At 42.7% G+C, this 21,751-nt stretch overlaps 1 protein-coding gene across 2 annotated transcripts in view; it reads left to right on the top strand.

Moving 5' to 3' along the window:
* The window catches only part of FBN2 (fibrillin 2), a 272,503-nt gene that overhangs the window by 199,159 nt on the left and 51,593 nt on the right, over positions 1-21,751 (top strand). For both annotated transcript variants that reach the window (XR_008317396.1, XM_053301249.1), the window contains exons 36-45: positions 910-1,032; positions 2,286-2,447; positions 2,989-3,057; positions 4,125-4,250; positions 5,096-5,221; positions 14,303-14,455; positions 17,127-17,195; positions 18,017-18,142; positions 19,534-19,659; positions 20,042-20,167. Coding sequence is in view for 1 of the 2 variants with exons in the window: in XM_053301249.1 (XP_053157224.1) it covers positions 910-1,032; positions 2,286-2,447; positions 2,989-3,057; positions 4,125-4,250; positions 5,096-5,221; positions 14,303-14,455; positions 17,127-17,195; positions 18,017-18,142; positions 19,534-19,659; positions 20,042-20,167 (1,206 nt within the window). In the remaining variant the exon portion in view is untranslated. The remainder of the gene's footprint in view (positions 1-909; positions 1,033-2,285; positions 2,448-2,988; positions 3,058-4,124; positions 4,251-5,095; positions 5,222-14,302; positions 14,456-17,126; positions 17,196-18,016; positions 18,143-19,533; positions 19,660-20,041; positions 20,168-21,751) is intronic.

The following is a 21,751-nucleotide window of genomic DNA, read 5'->3' as shown; positions in this document are numbered from 1 at the left end:
ATATCAGAAGGAAAACTAAATATGAAGATATTTTTTATTATGAACTACCTAATGGATGAAATATATAAGCAGCAAGTAATTTCAGAATGTGGTACTTGTCTTGCAGACTTTTAGAAAGAAATGATGTGGGTCTTATATTACCATTGGAAACTTGGAATTGCATTTGGAAAAAATATTTTAAGATAATTACTGTGTTTAACTCAAACCTAAAGATTTTTGTATGAGATTCAGTTTCAGTGGATCTTATAACATCTGTGAACTGGAGCAATCTGTACAGCAAACACTTAATGGGTAGCATCAAAATCTTTGGCACTGTAGTGCACCATCAACAAAAGCAACTTCCAAAAGCATATGGAGAATTCTGCTCACAGAGGCACCCCTTCTGCTTGCAGAAGGATACTCTGCACAAGTACAACTGTCCTTCCACTTGTGGAGCTTTGTTGATGTTGCACTGCTGTGCCCAAGGTTTGCTGAAGAGAATCAGCAATCATGTATATTTCACATATATATGATAAACATACCAAAGAATATCTTAATTTTAATCCTAAATTCAATAGATGATTGGATATGCAATTTAATTCAATGTAAAATTATGATTTGCTTTGTTAAGGAAAGATTCACATGTTTGATTCAGGATGATTTCCATTAAAGCTGCCAGAATATCCATAGTTGTAAAATTGAAGTAGAGAAGCACCAAATGGTATACAATTTCAGTATAACTTCAGTGGAAAAAATGATGCATTTTTTTGAAGGACAAACAAGGCAAATAGACTAATTTGTTTAAACTTGGCCTTCATTATCAAATTATTATGAAACAATAGTTAATTACAATGCAAATCTTTTAGATGATTTTCTTTACTTAAAATAATTCAATATAACATATTTTCAAATTCCTATTTCTTACCTTAGACATTGATGAGTGTGCTGATCCTATAAACTGTGTTAATGGTTTCTGTGTGAATACTCCTGGAAGATATGAGTGTAACTGTCCTCCAGACTTCCAGTTAAACCCAACAGGAGTTGGCTGTGTTGGTAAGTAAAATATTCCCCATGTCACAATATTATATGTATAGGTATGTAGAAAGGAATATAGGCTTCAGGTAAAACCAATCTCAGATTACCTAAACAAAATAGATCAAATTTTGGACATATTTTACCTTGTTCATAACATACAAGGAAAAACAAGGGACAAATGCTTATTTCAAAATTATGTCACGAGCCGCACATGCGCAGAGGCCAAGAGTGCTATAGGCAGGGCAGCCTCAGTGCAAGATGCTGGGTGGGGTGCTGCTGCTCATGGAGCCTGAGCAGAAACCAGGTAATGATTGTTAAAAATACCTCCCTTCGCTTCTTGCCACACACCCTGCTGCCTCAGTCGCAGGCTGGAACACTTGAAACGTCCCAACTCAGAATGGGGTTGTTCTGTTCCAAGCTTGGAAAAGGCTGTTCATTTGAAGAGTGTTCTGTTTCAAGCTCAAAACACTCAGAATGGCCCATTTCAAGTTGAAATGTTTCAAGCTTGAAACATTTTGCACATCCTTAGTATACAATACTGAGCTAGAGGGACCAGTGGTTTGACTTGATACATGGCATCTTCCTATGTTCCTAGTGGTTGTTTTCTGAGGAAGAAAAAATTGCCATAAGTAGAATATTGAGTGATGTGGAGATTATCCCAATTATTATCCTGAGATTACTTGGTGACGGGTCATTCGCATGCTCATAAGTATGACTGATTATCCTCCTCATCAGTTCAGCTAACCCTTGTAAAGGTGGTGGTTGCCTTCTCCTATGATTTGATCGATGTATTTGAATCTTCTGTAATGTCCTTGTGGCAAATGGTGAGCCAAATAATATAGTGCTGTCCAGAAGTGTAGCTAGGGGAGAGAGGGTCCATGTTCGCCCCTCAGGAGCTTGGGGGCCCAGGTTCTTTGAACTGCTCAATTATAGCTACACCTCTGGTGTCTGATTGATAAATGACCCTGCCTTACATGAGCAAAGTGGGCAAGGGATGTTTGACCCCTTTGGATCTTCTTATTTTTCTTCTGTGATCTCATTTTACACAATAAACTCTTGGTAGCCTGCTCTGGCTCATTTAGACATTCTTTCTTTGCACAGCTCAATTGTTTAAGAACTGTTCTTGTGTCACAAACTACAGCTAGGACAAACTCAAACCTGCTGAGTTTAATGTAAGAAGTTATTATTTTCACAATCTACAGTATTTTTGTTATTCATTTTAAATTACCATATCTGGTGAATACCACAGTATTTGCATTCATTTTGTATAGATAATCGGGTTGGCAACTGTTATCTGAAATATGGACCAAGAGGAGATGGAAGTCTATCCTGCAACACTGAAATTGGCGTTGGAGTCAGTCGTTCCTCCTGCTGCTGCTCCCTGGGAAAGGCCTGGGGGAATCCCTGCGAGACTTGCCCACCTGTAAATAGCAGTAAGGAAATGACTCTTTCAGACTGCATGGCAGATTTAGGGATGAAAACGACTAACAATATCTTTTAAAGAGTAACTTTAATAAGATCATTTAATGTGTTTTTTCTTTTCATACTCCTCAGTAAATTTAAAGTAGTGCATGGGTTCTCCATAAGCGTTGGGTCTGGGAAACAAGAGTTCCAGTCTTACTTTTCACACACACACACACACACACACACACACACACACACACACACACACACACACATATATTGACCTTGTATGTGGCATGTTTTCAACTTCTATATCTTGTACACAAAACTAAGAGAATGTTGGGGCTGCTCTACAAGATATGGAAAGGAAGTGTTTTGCAGTGTGTCTTTTGGGCATTTCCATGGAAAATGCTCTTATGTTTGACAGGGAAATGTGTGTCTGAAAATGCACTTGAGAGCCTCAGCAGTCATGGCTCTTCTTCAAATATTACTTTATGCACTGCAGGTACATGTTGTGGGCAGTCTTCTCACTGCGTTTGTTTTATTCTCAACTGTGCTCTTTTTATCTAGGTGAGTATAATACTCTCTGTCCAGGGGGTGAAGGCTTCAGACCAAATCCCATAACTATTATCCTAGAAGGTAAGTTCATACACTGTCAATGACATACTGCACAGTAAAACAGGGGCAGTTGGAACACAACTCTTGCTGCTGCGTATCTTTAAACAATGCTGACTGTTTCAAAAGAGGGCTGTTCTGCTCCATCTTAAAGTTGCACAAACACAGTTGCACAACATGACATCCACTGGGAATAATAGGTGTTCTGTCGTGTAAGTATGTTTCCGTTTCACTGTGGCCAGATTTTGTAAAATGTACAACTGAAAGGTAGTGTAACAGAGGCTCACTTCCACTACAGATCTACATTAGTGAGAAAGCGGAAATATTATTGAAGAAGCAATTGTTAAACTAGATATAGATATAGATATAGATATAGATATAGATATAGATATAGATATAGATATTCCTTAGAAAAATGAAGTGTTTGTATTTTGTCAACAAAGTTTTATTGTAGCCATTTGAAACATGGGAAGGCTCACGTTAGTTTATAGTAGTGATCAAAATCTGCACATTCTCATTATTTTCTTCATCTGTTAAACTCTTCCCACCAATCCACAAATTGCTTTTATTGAAGAAGCCTTTTTGCATTTTGGCAGTCTTTGAAACTAAAAAGGAAATGGAAATAACTTATGGGGTGCTAATTTCATGCATCTTATTAATTTTGCTGATTCTCAGTCTATTAGCAACCTCCTGCACTCACACACTCCCAAGATAGTTAATTAGAGTATGAATCTAAGCTTCCAATATGCATGTAATGTACCAAAATGTGTGAGTTACTTGCCAAAATCACTGGGCTCAATCCAACCAAAGTTAAGCACTTTAAAAACCCATTGACGAGTGAAAAAACTGAATATTTATATAAATCTTTCCTACTGAAACAACTGGAACTTAAATGCTTAAGCTGGCATGGATCACATCCTCTATTTGTATGATAACTCTGTTTCAGATCTTTCATAACAAAACATGTAGATGTAGGAACAAACATATTAGCAAAAGTTAATCATTGCTAAATAATTCTATTTAAGTGGTCTGCTACAGTCTTTCATGTAACTTTAATCAACCAGAAAATATGGGCTTCTCTCTCTTTACAGACATAGATGAATGCCAAGAATTGCCTGGTCTCTGCCAAGGTGGAAATTGCATCAATACTTTTGGCAGCTTTCAGTGTGAATGTCCCCATGGGTACTACCTCAGTGAAGAAACTCGTATCTGTGAAGGTGGAAATGCTTAATTTTTATTCAGAGCGTTGAGTGCATTTTCCTCAAATAATATGCTTGCCCTACAGACATTTTTATTCTTTTCCTGAAGCAGAATGTTATGATGTCAAGTTGTCAATTCTACTATGGATGCTGTATCTTACTCTACTGATGGAGCTGAGGAGTATGACACAAGTGGAGAAAAAATTGAGTCTGCCTTCCTTATATTCTGGTCCTAAGCACATATATTTGGCAGTCTCATCGATTCCAGTGGAACTTATTTCCAGGCAAATGTGTAGACTCCTAGCCTTAATCAGACATATATATAGGATACATTAAAAGGGTTTCCTGTCTTTTTTTAATGACCATTATATAATGACTATCTCCAGATCTATGCTTGAATATGTGGACTACTTTCTAATTCTTAGCAGACCTAGCTACTTCATAAGAGATCAACTCACCAGAGGTGCAGACAGAGGAAAAGCTTGAGGAGCAATTCCACACTTAATCTGGTGTGGGGAGAGGAAAGACACTTTTTGTGGGTGGGGAGGAAAATAATATGGTTTGAAGTTGAACATATGGGTTATTTGGTTTGGTGGTGGAGGGAGTTCAGTAAAATAGGGAGGGTTCTTCAGATTCTTAGGGTGGATCTACACCCCTGCAACTCACTCATCAACTTGGCTCTGTGAGGAGCCAGAGGCAGCTCAGCTTTCAGTGAAAAGCAACTATGTTTGTCCCTTTGTACCCAACTGAGAAACGTGTACTGTATATTTTAATTTAGGGTTTATTTTGAAGCTTATTTGTAATTATTTATTTAGAGCTTGCTTCTTGTACTTTAGCTTTCTTGCTTTATTTTTTTTTTCCAGATATTGATGAGTGTGTTGCACATCCCGGTGTTTGTGGCCCTGGGACATGCTATAACACCTTAGGGAACTACACCTGCATTTGCCCTCCAGAATATATGCAAGTGAATGGAGGACACAATTGTATGGGTATGTTTAACTTTCACATCTCCTCCACATACCATGACAATGAGAAGAGTTCAGAGCCCAATTACCTGCCTAGAATCCTGAAAGTTAGGGCCATTTATACTTATAGTTTCCCCACATGCAGGTACCTTAGGGGCCTGTGGGTACTGCATTCAAGCTCAAAACTAGGCAGCATTCACATGGAAGTGCCATTTGTGAGTCATAGCGCAGCAGTATATCTGGTGTGACCAAAGCTACACCATAATATCCCCTGCTAACTGGGCAAAGAGGCACCTTTTAATGTGGTGATTCTCTTTATTTAGCAGGGGGAGAGTAACTGGCCCTATCCACCCCCAGCACAGTACCTCCAGTGACTGTTGCTGGTGTCTGTCTTGTGTTGTTGTTGTTTTTAGAATGTGAGCCCTTTGGGGACAGGGAGCCATCTTATTTATTTATTATTTCTCTGTGTAAACCACCCTGAGCCATTTTTGGAAGGGTGGTATAGAAATCGAATTATTATTAATATTAATAATAATAATAATAATAATAAGTGTTAAAATGTTTGTTTATTACAATGGCTTAAAATTTAGTTCAAGTTAATGTCTTTGGCCTGGTTCGCACAACCATTTGAATCTAGGTTTAATGTGGGTTACCAGCATTAGCATGATTGTGTTAACCCACAGCAAGGGGTGTGTTACAAGTTTATCACCTAAGATTAATCTGATGTGAACCCACCTTAGCATGGGTTCACACAATTACACTAATGTTGGTAACCCACATTAAATGTAGATTCAAATGATTGTGTGAACCAGGCCATAGTATGCGAAATATTCTCTTTTGATTTAAAAACCCATTCCTAAATATGTATTTCAGGATAAGTCTCACCTCCTTCTTTGGGATTTTGTTTCAGTTGAGTATGCTTGGGATTTCAGCCTAAGTGTAAGAGTTAACAAACCTCAGTACATGATCTGGATCGTGATCCATTGCAGCCATAAGAATGGGTTCTGAGCCTCTGCGGGACCATTCGGGCAGAATTGACTAGCTCCTCAAAGTGCTTAGCATCGCCCCCTGCACATGGTGCATTTGTTTAATTTGGGCAGGCTAGCATTTTCTCCTCAGTTCCTCTCTGGTTCCTTTCCCTTGTGTCAGCACCTTGGGCCTTTAGCTCCTTTTAATGATTTTTTCCTGTAATTTGAGAGAGAAAACAGATTATTAAAGCCACTTTGACCTCGGACCGGACCTGACGATTCTTCACATCGATGGCAGCAGGGGCGTAACAAGGTTGGCTTGGGCCCAGAGACAAGATTTTAAAATGGGGCCCCCACCGCCACTGGTGGACGTGCTCTCTCACCAGCTTGCAGCCCATCTCAGCAGCACGCTGGAAGTTAGAAACCGAAGGTAGAGGGCTGCCTAAGCTCAGCCAAACTCTACACATCCTCTTATGAGCCAGCCCTACGTCCTGACATCAGCACGAGGCTGTTCTCTTTCAACTTCTTTCTTTCATTGTATATACATTTTTAAAAATTAAAATAAAATCCTCGGGGGGTGGGCAGGGCAGGGGGAAGTGTCAGCCTGCTAAAGCACCAGTCAGATACCACTTCAGTTTCTCAAAACATTTTCAAAATAAGAAACTTGACTCCCTTTCCTGAGGAAACTGCAGGAACATCCTCATCTTCTCAGAAAAGAAAAAGTCTCTCCCTCTTCGCTCCACCCCCCACCCCCACCCCCACCCCACTACTCTTTGGTGAGGCCAGGACTCGTTTCTTATTCCCTCAGGAGGAAGGATCCAGAGAGAAACCAAAGTAAAAAATCAAGCAGCATCAGCTCAGCACACACACAGAGGGTGGGAGGAGATGGCTGACCGGGAAACTGCATTGGGGTGGGGAGGAGAGTTAGTTTTAAGCAACTCTCCAACTCGGCGAGTGTGCCTGCTCCGCTCACCAGCAAAGAGAAGGCTGCCGCACTAGGCTTCCTTGAGTTGAGTGCACCACCACGCCACCCGCCCTATTCTTTGTTCAGAGTCCCCTATGGAGGAGCTTCTTCCTTTGCCCCTCCAGTCTATGCGCACTACAAGGCAGAGAGGGCAGAGGGGCTGGGGGTGGGGCGGAACTGGATGGTTAGAGATGGCAATTTCATTAGCAAATGGAGGGAGGGAGGAATCAGGTCACCCGCCGCCCCCTGCCACCCCCGCATAAGCCAGCTCATCACACCCCAACCGTTTCCTCAACCCCCTCCCTCCTTCCCTCCCACCACTGCATCCTGGGGTATAAACAAACCTTTTTTTAAAAAAAAGAAAACCAACAACAAAAACACACAAATCCAGAACAACAAGAGTCTTTTTAACACCACCACCGTGGGGGGGGGGATTGAGTGGGTTTCTGCCGCTGCGCCTCCCACAGCTTGGACTCACTCAGCACACACATGGTGAAATTGTAAGACTCGAGGCAGGGGAACCAAATGAAGCAACTGACTGACTACCTTTTTTCTGGACACTTGAGAGAGCTAGCAACAAGCTGGGATCACGGGCAGGGCAGACGCACGCAGACACAGGCAGCAGCTCGAAGTACAGAACAGCAGATGAGTCGACGCTCGGCGACCTCCTCTTCCTTCCTTGCTCGGCAGCACGCGCTAGGCAGCAGCAGCTGAGCATGCACGTTTCTCTGCACCACCAGCAGCCAATGGGTGGGGAAGGAGGAGGAGCCCCGTTGGCCACAGAACTAAGCAAAAGGGTGGAGGGTGGGCGGAGGCAGCAGCAGGCAGGAAATATGGCGCTCCGGAACAAAGGTGGGATTTTTTTTTAGCATTTTTTAAAAATACACTTAATCAAGGAAGCTGGGGCCAGCGCTGGGTGGGGGAGGCACGTGACATGTCTCTTGGGTGCCCCCTAAGCTGTGGGGCCCCCAGACAACTGTCTCCCCTTGCCTGATCATTGTTACGCACCTGGATGGCAGGGTCCCCAGCAGACACTCCCCTACCCTCAACATCAGGTAAGGTATCGAGGCCGACTTAGGGATCAGTGGCAAAGTAGGCGTCAGGATCTTCAACAACGCAATCTAAAACCTCGACGGAACTCACCTCAACATCCACATCTACTTTTAAAACTCTGAAGCCACCTTCTGCTTCATCTCACTGAAAGCAGCATAAGCCCCAACATCGATAGGCCAATGTCAAAGGAGAGCCACTCTCCAAGAAGCACTGTGACAGGGGCTCCAAGACTAATTGTGATTGATCCCCTACCCGTTCATGGGCATCTCCTTCACTGATAGCTCTACAGCTCCCAATGAGGAGATGGCTTCTGCTCTAGGTCTGCAGCTAAAAAGGCAAACTCAAGATTCCTACTCAGGTTCCTACTCAGCCTGTACATCTGTCAATTCTGCCAGTAATTTCCACAGTTGCAAAGTCTGCATGGACAACTCTTCAGTCTTCTGCTCTGGTCTCCAAATGTTTAGAAAATTTATACAGAATCCAGGATGACCATAATGACTTTCTACTGAAACACCCTACCCCCAACTCTGTTGTGGTGGACTGTGCTTCATTGTCCAAAACCGACAGGCATCATACAACGCCTGGACATAAAGAGGGTTGAAAATTGGACACTTTGCATCAGAAAATCTACTCAACCTCATGCCTGGGAATTAAAATTGCAAACTACACTGCCTGTTTTACTAAACATATCAACTCCCTTTGGGACAAACTACATCAGAAGCAAAACAATCTTTCCCCAGAGAAATTCCTGGCTAAATTTAATGATGTCTATTCTAAGGTCACCTGACCAGACAACAACTCAGCAATGCCAAGCACCTGGCAGAAACTGGGTTCTACACTACGCCTACTGCCATCATGTTACATAGACACTCTTGACTCCGTTTCACTTCAACTAGATATGAAGGATTATGTGGAAAGCCTACCCTTTGATGGGAAGGGTCTCTTCTGTGGGACCATGGATACCACCATGGAATCCATCATGAAATCCAAGTTTGCAAAGACCTTCTCAACCTAACGTTTCCAAATACCACCAGTTTGGCAGGAGACAGTATGCATACAAACAGACAGGAGGGACTTTCAAAAACAGTACCAGTGTTTTAATAGGAAGTCTTATAACTAGAGGACAAGGAACACCCAAGACCCTCGCCCCAAAGCCACCGATACTGGCAAGTAGCATCTTTGATTATCAGGACAGTCCACCAAATGTCATAGTTCAAGAGTCCTTACTATCGACTCCGCTACTACCTTTCATCATAGCTGCCTACAACATCAGGCTGGCAAGTCATGCCTCAGCATGGCGCATCATAACATCAGACTGCTGAGCCCTACGTATAGTTCAGACAGGCTATGCAATAGAATTCTTGTCCCAGCCACCCTTCAGTGGCATCAAATATACCCCAGTTTTCCCTCTTCTGATGGAAGAAGTTCACTTTCTCTTGGACAAAGGGGGGATATCACCTGTTCAGTGGAGAGATCAGTGGTGGGGGTTTCACTTCTGCTACTTCCAGGTCCCCAAACAGGATGGAGGCATACGACTGATTATGGATCTCCAACAATTAAATCGTCATGTGGGCATACGCAAATTTCGCACAATAACATTACAGAACATCCTACCTCTCCTCCATGGGGATGAGTGGTTTGTGACATTGGATCGCCAGGCCGCGTATTTTCATATTGAGATCCAACAAAGTCACAGACAGTACCTCCACTTCATGGTGGGTCACCAAGTTTTTCAATAAAAAGTTCTTCAGTTTGGACTGGCCGCAGCATCCCATGTGTTCACCAAATGCATGGCTATGATCGTAGCGCATCTTGGGTCGCAAGGGGTAGTCCTCCTTCCATAACTCGATGACTGGCTTCTGACAGGAAGCGTAGAACATCAGTTAACTTCACATGTCACAACAGTGCTACACCTTCTGGAAGACCTAGGCATCCAAGACAACTGGACAAAGTCCAAACTCCAACCAATATAGCGTGTTGCTTACATTGGATCCATGCTCAATGCAGTTGCACAGTGTGCATTTCTCCCCATGGAACATTTCTTACGGATCAGTGACCTGATATCAACCTTCATGGAACACCCCAAAGAGAGGGCTCACAAAATACAGAAGTTGCTGGACCTGATGGCCTTATGCAATTCCACTATTCACTTCACCAGACTGCGTCTGCAATGGCTAAAGCTTTGGTTTCTGTCAGTTTTCAGACCCAATGTGGACAATGCCCAAATGTGGCTGACAATTCCAGGCCCAATCCTAATGTCCCTCCGTTGGTGGACAAAGGACACCAACCTTCTCAAGGGGATACCCTTTCAAGTATCCCAACCATCTGCCTGGGTCACAACAGACACCTCGATGCAGGGCTGGGGGACACACTGTGGAAATCTTTGTGCTCAGGGACTTTGGTCCCCAAGTCAATGCCAAATGTACATCAACCTCCTGGAACTGCTGGCAGTATTCCAGGCCCTCAAGTCTTTTCAGCCATCACTAGCCGGCAAGTTTGTACAGATCAGCCTAGACAACACAACAGCAATCACCTATTTAAACAAACAAGGAGGCACTGTTTCCCACTTCCTGTGCATGCTAAGCCTGAAAATCTGGAACTTGCCCATTGGTCATCAAATGGCCCTGACCACCATCTACATCTAGGGTGTGGAGAACCCTCTGGCAGGTCACCTCAGCAGGTTGCAACTCCTTCACCAGCATGAATTGGAGATCAATTTGGCATATCTTCAATCGATTCTCCAGGCTTGGGGCACCTCAGAGATTGCCTCAAAACAACAAATGGCCAATGTTTCTATCAAGGTCCATCTGGCTGTGATATTGTAATGACCTACCTTGGCTGATTGCCCAGCAGCTGCGAAAACCACGCTTTTTAGAGGGGAAGGGAGAGCCAACAGACAGGAATGGAGAGTAGTCACAAACGTTGCCAGAAGTCAACATCGGGAATTCCACAGGATCAGGGGTAAACATGAACCGGGGTCAGACAACAACAAACAGGTCCAGATTTCTAGGTCAAGGTTGCTCATGGTACAGTTGGTCACCATGAATGTTGTTTCCAGCACATACCCAGCTTTCAGGTTGCTCTAAATAGGCAGTGTGCTGAGAGTCCCGCCCATCACTTCAGCTGGGCCTTGTCAGAGAGATGCAGCTTGGTCCAAGCTGGGACACCTGTTCCTTCTAGCCAGCCTCTCCAACCTACGACATTTCTCCCTCTGAGCCTGTGCTCTGGCCAAATGTCGCTGTCAGGGATCTGGGGCAGGCACCACGACTTCAGCGGCCCTGGAGGCTTCATCAGGAGGAGGGACGGAAGGAGGCAGAGGGGCCTGCAGGCCTGCCAGCTGTGACTCTGCTGAGTCAACTGGAGTTTCAGCCTGCTCCCCCTGCTCTGGGTCTTCATCTGAGGAATCTTCCTCCACATGGGAGTCATCACATGGGAGTCATCACAGATACCTGCTCGACATCCCAGATGGGATGGAAAGACTGTCTTCTCACATCCAGACTCAAAAAGATTCTTAAGAGGTCTCAGCAACCTCTATACACCTATTAGAAGACCCACTGAACAGTTAAGCCTGTCCATTGTCCTGTCTGCTCTGATAGAGCCTCCCTTTGAGCCCATGGCAACGGCTCATCCTAGACTTGTAGCACTAAAGATGGCCTTTCTCCTTGCCATACTGTCAGCTCAGAAGGTCAGCGAGTTAAATGCTATCTGTATTGACATTCCTTACACCAAATTTCATGAGGACAAAGTGGTACTTTGTCTACATCCTGAGTTTAGACCTAAAATAGTTACTGACTTTCACATCAACAGTGACATATCACCACCTTCTTTCACAATCCAACAATGGCCCTAGAGTGTTCCTTGCACTCTCTAGATGTGTGGCAGGCTCTCCTTTTCTACTTGAAATTGACCAAGCCCTATAGAAAGACAAAGCACCTCCTTGGAGGTTACAAGGGCAAGGTGGAAGATTGCCAGATCTGCAGACAAAGACTCTCCCATTGGATTGTAGAACTCATCTTTCTGGCCTACAAACATTGAAAAGTGGAAACCCCTAGGACTATACGGGCCCACTCAACCAGGGCTTGTGCTACCTCTGCGGCCCATATGGTCAGCATCAAGCTCAGGGACATCTGCACTGCAGCTACCTGGTCCTCTGAGCATACTTTCGTCAAGCATTACACTTTTGACCTTCGCAATGCAACTCAGACCAATTTTGGGAGGGGTGTGCTCAAAAGTGTATTACCATAGCATACTTCACCCGCCTCCAGACTGACAGCTTGTTAATCACCCATTCTTATGGCTGCAATGGATTACGATCCAGATAAACAGGTTGCTTACCTGTAACCAATGATCTGGTAGAGATCCGTTGCAGTCATAAAACCCTCCTGCCAGCCCCACTGCGGTATGGAAAATGACAACTTGTATGTTTATAAAACATGCACTACTACTTACTTTATTGGACTATGGACTGGTTCCACATGATGATTACATCCAAATGTCGGTCCTTCAGGAACTGAGGAGAAAATGCTAGCACACCCAAACTAAGCAAGTGGACTACGTGCAGGGAGCGGGGGTAAGCGCTTCGAGGATCTAGTCAATTCTGCCTGAATGGTCCCGCACAGGCACAGAAACCATTCTTATGACTACAACGGATCACTATCAGATCACTGGTTACAGGTAAGCAACCTGGTTTTTTTGTTTGGGTTTTTTAAAATTTCTAGGCCACCTTTCTGCCATGCACATCACAAAGTGGCTCATAGATAATCAAAATAAAAGGCGTTGCCTAATACAGGTTTTGTTTTGTTTTGGTTTTGTTTTTGTTTTTTTTGCTGGGGGCCTAGAAGAAAAGAAAAGAAACCCACATGTTGTACCACCATCTGCTGCCATCAGGGACTGAGTTCCTGCATAGTGAGGCTGCTCTCAGCTCAACTGTCTTGTTGAGCAGCAGAACATGTGCAGGGTGAGGGCAAAGCCATTTTTGCTGATCTCCCCATGTCATTTAGTGCTCTTTGTCATCATGCGGCCCTCAGCAACATACTTCTGGACAGCAAAGAGCACAATGCAGGCAGGGGAATGAGTAAGAATAGCTTGACCTTTGTTCCAGTTGAGCTGGAGCAGCCTCATTGCATAGGGACACAACTCCCTTATGGCAGAAGATGGCTGTGCAACATGTGAGCCACTATTTTCTACACCTAAGGGCATCATCCATATTACATACAGCTTTATGTATGTAGACATATATAGACATACAGCTTTAAAGTCAAAGGAGCCCTGGATGAAAAAATAGGTGCCAGGCTTATAAAGAGAGGTTTTTCCCTCTCCCCCAAAATGATGTATTTTGAAGCCACTGCCAGTCTGTGAAGACAATACTGAGCTAGATAGACCAATGGTCTGAATCAGTATATGGCAGTTTCCTATGTTCCTATGTTCATCAGTGCCTCCTTTGATTTTATAATTTTAAAATCATACCACCTATTAGAGCTTTGGGTGCTTAGTCCTATCTCAACTGAAGATAACTTTTATTAATACCAACATCTATAATAGTTTTTAAATACCTTAACGTAAAGGTATTTCCTATGCAAATGCAGGGCTTGACAGTGAACCGATTCTCCATTTCTAGTGAGCCTTACATAGTGACATGGGTGGGTCAAAAAGTTTGTATTTTCCGCCTGTCTATTCCACTTGTCATGAATAAACTACAGAGAATAGTGTTTTCTGATATGCTAAACAATTGTTTACTGAGCAAAGATGAGCCTTTTAAAGTGGAGATACTCTTCTATTTAGCAAGAGGAGAGCAGCTATCCCTATCCAACTCCAGCACAGCATTCCTCTAGTGGCTGTTGCTGGTGGCTACCTTATGTTTCTTTTTAGATTGTGAGCCCTTTTGGGACAGGGAGCCATCTGTATGTATGTATGGGATGGCATGACAAATAATAATTTTTTTGTTGTAGTATATAAAAAATTGTTGTATTTACACCATGTAAGGTTGTAGTAGGTGGCATATAGTAGGTGGCCACTAGATTTCTAAATATGGGAGTATAGGAGGAGAGAGGTTGGTAGTTCAGGATGTTACTGCTACATATGGAATATTTTAAAGCATATTATTTCTGTCTACACATATAGATATGAGAAAGAGCTTTTGTTATAGAAGCTATAATGGAACATCTTGTGACAACGAACTGCCCTTTAACGTAACTAAGAGGATGTGTTGCTGCACCTATAATGTTGGGAAAGCCTGGAACAAACCTTGTGAGCCATGTCCAACTCCAGGAACAGGTAAACTGTCCTTAACTGGAAGTGTTGTGTGTACGCTGAGCTAAAAGATAATGCATCTGGAAATATCCCTGGATAATGTAGACATATGTTGAACTAGTTGCCCTGGCTGGTAAAGGCAATGTGCATTCAGTGGCCACATTCACACATAAAATGAAACCGGAGGTTGTCCAACCTGCAGTTTCAATTTAAAACCATAAATCACATTGCAGACATTTGTCCAACTGCAGTCTGGCAAGCTCCAGTTTCAAAAGAGCGGGGGCCCTCCCTCTTCATTGTCTACAGAGGCTGATCCCAGCAAGCTCTGTAGTGCTTGCGTCACCAGACTGTGGGCAAGACATCAGCACATCACCAGAGCAGCTGCCATTGACCATGATCTTAAAGGGGGCATGCTGAGCACAGCTGTGCCTTTTGAGAACGGTCCACCCACCCTCCGCATGCAATGGGCATTTAAATTCCTTTATATGACATGACATGCCAGTGCTGCTTCTGACAGCGATTGCACTGCCACCCTCCTAACAGCCCTGCAACAGAACTGTCCTCCATAAGCACAACATCTCGTGAGGAGAGGCACTGTTTTCCAGTTACTCAGGAAAGGGAAGGAGAAATGGTATGAGTTCCTAAGATATGTATATGAGGGAGGGCAAAGGATCCTAGCAGGGTCTGTCGCACTGTGACCTATGATGCTCTTGCGAGGGCTTAATCTGGCAAAGCAGTCCATGCAAACCCAACCACAGTCCTGCTTCCTGGGCAGCTTGCGGCAAGTGGGCTAGCACTCTCGCGAGAGAGCCAGTCTACTGGGGAGGACCATTGGTTAAACACCCATCAGACTGCACACTCATGAGTTGAGCTAACCCAACAAAGGGAGCCCTGCTTTCCTGGGCCCCCCACCCTCTGATTAAAGATAGAACTTTTACACTACAACCTCCCCCCATCCCTGGGAAGCCTTGCACAGACCCAAAGGAGATTGTGACACTCCATGTGTCAGACCTTAGCCGCGTGTGCAGACATGGGGAACACTGACTGCGTGTGGGGACAGATCTTTACTCTCATTCAAAATTCCCAGGTTCAGGCCAGCATTGTGCCATATGCAGATCTGTTGCCACAGGGAATTGCGGGAAAGAGGAGCCCCAATATCCAGCAACTCCAGGAAAGCGGGGTCACCATTTTGGGACACAAACAAGCATGCACATCAATGTTCCCTCTAACAGGGATTCCCAGATGTTGTTGACATCAACTTCCAATATCCCTAAGCAAAAGCCATTGCAGCAGGGTATTCTGAGAGTTGTAGTCAACAACATCTGGGAATCCATGTTAGAGGGAACACTGGTGCACATGTCCACATGGGCGGACAGGCTGGTAGGGGGGCATGCTTTAACAGCTACTTGGCAGCAGTTGCCAAGACAAGGAGAAAAGTTCCCCATCCTGGCAAGCAGGAGGGAAAGGGGATGGGATGACAGGACAGGGACTAATTACTTTGCTCCCTGAGAATAAAGCCACAATGCTGTATGTTTACAAGCACAAACACTCTAGGTGGCAATATAAGCAGGGCGTCCCATTAGCGCGTCAGGACAAAAACATATGTTGGGGGGAGGAATACCCATAGGGTACTCATCCCTACGGCTTTTCGGTATGGAACAACCTGGCTTGATATAAAGCCCCCATGGTCTGACACTCTTGTAAGAGAATGCTCTATGGAAGAAGGGATTGTTTTGTCATCACACATTATTAGTGATTCCACCCAACACCCCTGTCCACACTGACAGTTCTTCTCATGAGTTGTAAGTGGGTGTCCTCATAGCCTTGAACTCTCATGAGTGAGTGGTCCGTTCAGGATCAACATCCATTGCTATCGCACATGAGGAATCTCCCATCTCACTGTTGGCAATGCGTTTCCTGCTGCCTGGCCCTGCTCATGAGTAAGCCTAGTGACCATACAGGTACGCCTAAGGGGAAGGGACGTGGCAGTGTCCTTATTGCCAAACAACTGCATTCCAGCATCATAGAGTGCAGGGGCGGAGCAGGTGCTCATAGAGGCCGCCAGCAGGAAGTGCCTCAGGCATGGAGTGTGTACAATCATGGGTGGGTCTGCACTGCTGCCTCTATGATTGCGGTCTCAAAAACTACACGTAACCGCAGTTATGGCACCATCCGTGTCCAGACATAATGCTTCAGTGGCCAAGCCTCAGGTGAACCTTACTGCAAACCTTTTGGTGAAGCAAACAGCAGGTTGCTTTCACCATGAAACAGCGGTTGCATGCATTCAGCTGTAATCGAGTTCCAACCTCTGCCCTGTGTCATTCTGGTTCCACGTTATGTCCAGATTTAGCCAGTGTAGCACCTCTCAACAACTGTAGGAATAAATGTAGATGTTGGGTGGCGGCTTTAGCACAACAAAATGTTTCCTTTATTGTTTCCACTTTTGTATATCCCTCTCATTCATTCAGTGGAACTTTGGCTGAAACTCTGCATGACACACTTGGATGTGTTTCCTTCCAAATGTTTCTTTTTAAACTAAAAGCAGCCAAGTGAGATTGTAGTCTTGAACTGAGGCCTAGCAAGGGGAGGCTGTCCCCTTCTCCCAAATTAAAAATTATTTTAATTTTATTTTATTGAGGAATTATAAGGGAGTTACGAGGATTATTTTAAAATTTTTTTTCTTCTTCATTCTAAGTTGAATTCAAGTCAATATGTGGAAATATTCCTGGATTCACCTTTGACATCCATACAGGAAAAGCTGTTGGTAGGTTTGTAAAGCTACTTTTAATGAAGCTATGCATGTCTTCATAAGACCCTAAAAACAAGCACATTTTCTTTCTAATTAAATGATTGCTCTTGGATTTGCCTTCCTTATTATTATTATTATTATTATTATTATTATTATTATTGTATTTTTAAAAAAAATTAGACTAAAATTGTTTTTTTAATTTGACTAAAATTGTTTGACTAAATTTCTCAACAGAATCCCCATTGAAATTATTTAATTTCAATGAGTCTTGCACTGAGTAATTTAGTCAGGATGCCAGCCAGTTGTCGAAATGTATGTCCAGAGCCTGTTTTGGCATGCATATAATTTATTCTTCCATGCAACTATTACCTCAGAATGCATCACAGTAGGACACTTGCTTTTATCTTTTACATCAAGATCTCCATGTGTATGGAAAACTAATACACTGTGGGGAAAGCTTGGCTTCTATATATGGATTGTTTCCTATTATGGATTGCTTGAATGCAGCGACTGTTTTTAAGAACACTTCTCTCTGAAGAAATGACTTCATGGCTGTTGTGGCAATTATTGCAGAAATATGTTTAATTTACACATCAGTTTCATCTAGAATATTTTGTGTTGCTAAAAAGAACAGAATACATTGAGAGCTTCAGTAAAAAAGATGCTTCTAGGTACTTGTGTGCCTTTTCTGCATCACTGACTAATACGTCTCAGTTTGTTTTATGTAAAAGTTAATGCTAAATTACTCCCCGCCCCCAAGCATAGAAAACCAGTGAAAAAACACAGGACTTGTTTTGCAAACTGCAACATTTGACTAATGAGTGTTCATTTTACAGATATTGATGAATGTAAAGAGATCCCAGGGATTTGTGCAAATGGTGTTTGTATTAACCAGATAGGCAGCTTCCGCTGTGAATGCCCCACAGGATTCAGCTATAATGATCTACTCTTGGTCTGTGAAGGTGATGTAAATTACATCTTTTCTGGTTTATTCATAGGTTATAAGAACATACTTTCACAGCAGTTGTCTGCACCACTTTTGTACTGCAGCACACAACTGGGTGTATGGGAAGCAAGAAACTATACCTAGAAATGACATACCACATCTATCACCAGGATGGCACCATGATTAAAGGAGGAATCTATCCATACTAACTTCACAAGCCACATTGGTCCTTCAATGGACTATCTTGGACTATCTTCTGGTTCTTGTGAACCAGAAGAGAACAAATTCAGTCTGAAATACCGCTGGTTCTCTAATTTAGAATCATGAGATATTCTCCTCAAAATAGAGCACCAGTTCTCAAACTTATGAGAATTTTCATAATTAATAAAAGAGTGTGGAAGAGCTTGTCTTTGCACAACAAGCACAGATATCAATGAATTCATTCCATGAACATGCCTGTCTTTGTAGATTTATGTACTTTCTGATTTGCTAGCTAGATTTTCTGTCTAGGAAAAGGGGCCTAAAAGCCACAATTCTGCATAATATCTGCAATTCATCACATTCCTGCTGTTTGTAGCAATATGATTTTCCAGTCATGCACTGCTGAGAAATGTCATAGAGGACACGGCAAGGATTCCTTCTCTAAATTTAAGTCTTCTTGATCATTATTCTTTCATTATTCTCTAGAGAGATCACTTTCAATGTGGCTAGGTTTTGCTACATTGTTTGTATTATACACTCTAGTCTTATGTAATGTTTTTTTGTTGTACAGTCTGATCTACGATCGTAATAAAGTTTATCTATCTATTTATCTCTCAATGTTATCTTAAGTTATCTTTTAAAAGTTGTTGTGAAGAAGTCACATCTTTCTCTTTCTTTAAAATATATTAAAACAAATATATTGAGGTGAGTCCCAGCTTCCCACTGTGCTCATGAAGCTCCTTCCATAAACAGAAACACTTGTTACACTTGTGGAAGGGGTCTTTCTGCAAGACAACCTGTTCATAGGAAGAGCTGATAAGTTGAAATAGTAGGTTGAGATCCAAGCTACTTTACATCGTGTACTGCAATCCACTACAAAGATAGTGGAATAATGTACTGGAATCCACTTGCAAAGATAATGGGTATGATCCAAATAAAGTCAAATGCATTTAGATCTCATTATGGATTCAGTTGGAGAATTAAGGCTGTATTTAAATTTCTACCACGGAAATCAATGAGTTGGAAACATTAACTTCAGCTAGATCACTTCCATTATCACTATATAGCACAGAAAATATTTACACCTTTCTCAGAAATGAAAACAATCTCTTCTGAATGTCATTAATCAATAATAGTCAATAATAATAATGATGATGATAATGATAATGATAACAATAATTTGATCAAGGATTATTGCTGTTACAGACATTGATGAATGCAGCAACGGTGACAATCTCTGTCAACGAAATGCAGATTGTATTAATAGTCCTGGCAGTTACCGCTGTGAATGTGCTGCAGGTTTCAAACTTTCACCCAATGGTGCCTGTGTTGGTAAGCAGTTATTTAACTTTCCTTTTATCCAGATGTTTCCTCTAGAATCAAGTCAAATGTATATGTGCAATTTTCCATTTTCGAACTTACTTTTTTTTTTTTACTACCACATATTTATTCATAATCAGCCCAGAAGTAGCAGAGAGTAATCTTCCTTGGTACTACCATCATATACTTACAGATAAGTTTGATTTTTAACATGCAAGGGGGAAAAAGGAAGCTTCTGTAGATGCTACTTGTGCTAGGACTTTCTTTGAACATGTTTTAGTTCATCTTTAATACATTAACAGATTGTAAAAACATAATTGTGAACAATGGACAATAATAATAATAACAATGCAATTCAGTAATGTATACCATGTGTTTTATATTTTTCTTACAGATCGCAATGAATGCCTGGAAATTCCTAATGTATGTAGCCATGGCACATGTGTAGACAAAGAGGGAACTTACCACTGCATCTGTCAAAATGGTTTTAAGGCATCCCATGACCTAACTATGTGCATGGGTAAGTAATAAAGTAAAGTAATTACTTTAAAGTAAATAAAGTAAAGTATATACTTTAAGTAAAGTGAGTAATAAAGTAAAGGAATAAAGTAAAGTAAGTAAATAAAGTGCCCTTCATGTAAAAATGTAAATGAGAAGGCCTAGAACACTTGCATCGGTTGAAGATACATTTTAAGGTATTTGAGCAGGAGTGATTAAGAGTGAATGAATTACTTTAATCTGGAGCGTGCTCCGATGAATCCATTAGAATGGATTCTGCGCCTGCGCGGAAGCCTCTTGGTGTGGAGTTCCACAGCTCCTCTCGCCACTTGACCAAGTGGCTATTTAAGGCGAGAGGAAGCGCCAGCCCTTCAGTTCCTTTTTGACCACCGTAGGAATTGGTTCCTTGATTTCTGCAGTTCCTCATTTTGGTTCCTTGCTTATTTGAGAGTTCTACATACTTATTTTTGGTATTCCTAACCTTCGGACAGCCTATGGACTAAGATTTAAGCTTTATTGATCTAATTGTGATGACGGATTGGACGGATACTTTGGCAAATTGACCTTGGACTGGCTTATTGGACTACATTTGTGAGTAGTGGACACATTTTGTTGAAAGATTGGACAGGTAGTTTGGTCACAAATATGGAAAGGGAATGGATACCGCTAAACAGATTGAAAAAAAGACATTTAAATGTTTCACAAAATGCAAGGCTAAATTGCCCTCCCAAGATGGCCATGATTTATGCCTTTTGTGTTTAGGAGAGACCCATAACACTTCATCGTGTAAAATTTGCCAGTCATTTTCAAAGCAAACGTGGCACAATCGTGAACTCTGCTTGAGAGCTGCTATCTATGATGATGTACTGGCTGCCCCCGGTACCTCAAAGGAGGAAATGACTCCTTCTCCTGAGAAGAATGGCTTGAGTGCTGTGGCTTCGACCCAGTCTAAACCTCGTTGCCCACCTTCAAAACTCCAAAAGCTTCGAAGAGGGAGGGAGACAAAATGGTGGAGGCCTCGGGACACACCAAAAAGAAGCTAAAACCATCAACATTGAGATCGACTCCGTCGCCAACTTTGGCTTAGAACGTTGTCTTCATGTCAGTATCTAGACCTCTGAAACCAACAGTACCACTGCTGACTTTGAGAATGTCAATGTCGGGCTCAATATTGACAAAACATAATGCACTGATGCCATCTTTGACATCGAACGGACATCCTTCAATATCGAGGGTGGCAGAATGCACTCCACCCTCAACAGCGACAAGGGGACCCTCGACGCCGACGCCTGCACTGACATCAACACAGACGTCGACATCGAGGAAGCAAGCGACGGCATCGAAACTGTCAATGCCTAGCCCACAGGGCCCATCAGTACAGAAGGAGTCGATATCGAGAACCTGGTCTCTATCTCCCGCAGCGACTCCAATAAGATCACCCTCAACACCGAGGGATAATGACCCGGCTTCAAGTTTAAATACCCTGGTCATTCTAACTTCACTGTCTTCTCAATTCCTAGCACTGCTGACTTTCGAGATCAAGGAAGATGACCCTTCAGGTATTGAAGGAGTGGCTTTAGACCCTGCCACTGCCCAGTCTCTTTTG

Source organism: Hemicordylus capensis, chromosome 2 (assembly GCF_027244095.1).
Source record: "Hemicordylus capensis ecotype Gifberg chromosome 2, rHemCap1.1.pri, whole genome shotgun sequence".
Taxonomy (NCBI): Eukaryota; Metazoa; Chordata; class Lepidosauria; order Squamata; family Cordylidae; genus Hemicordylus; species Hemicordylus capensis.
This window is presented reverse-complemented; position numbering and strand designations above follow the sequence as displayed.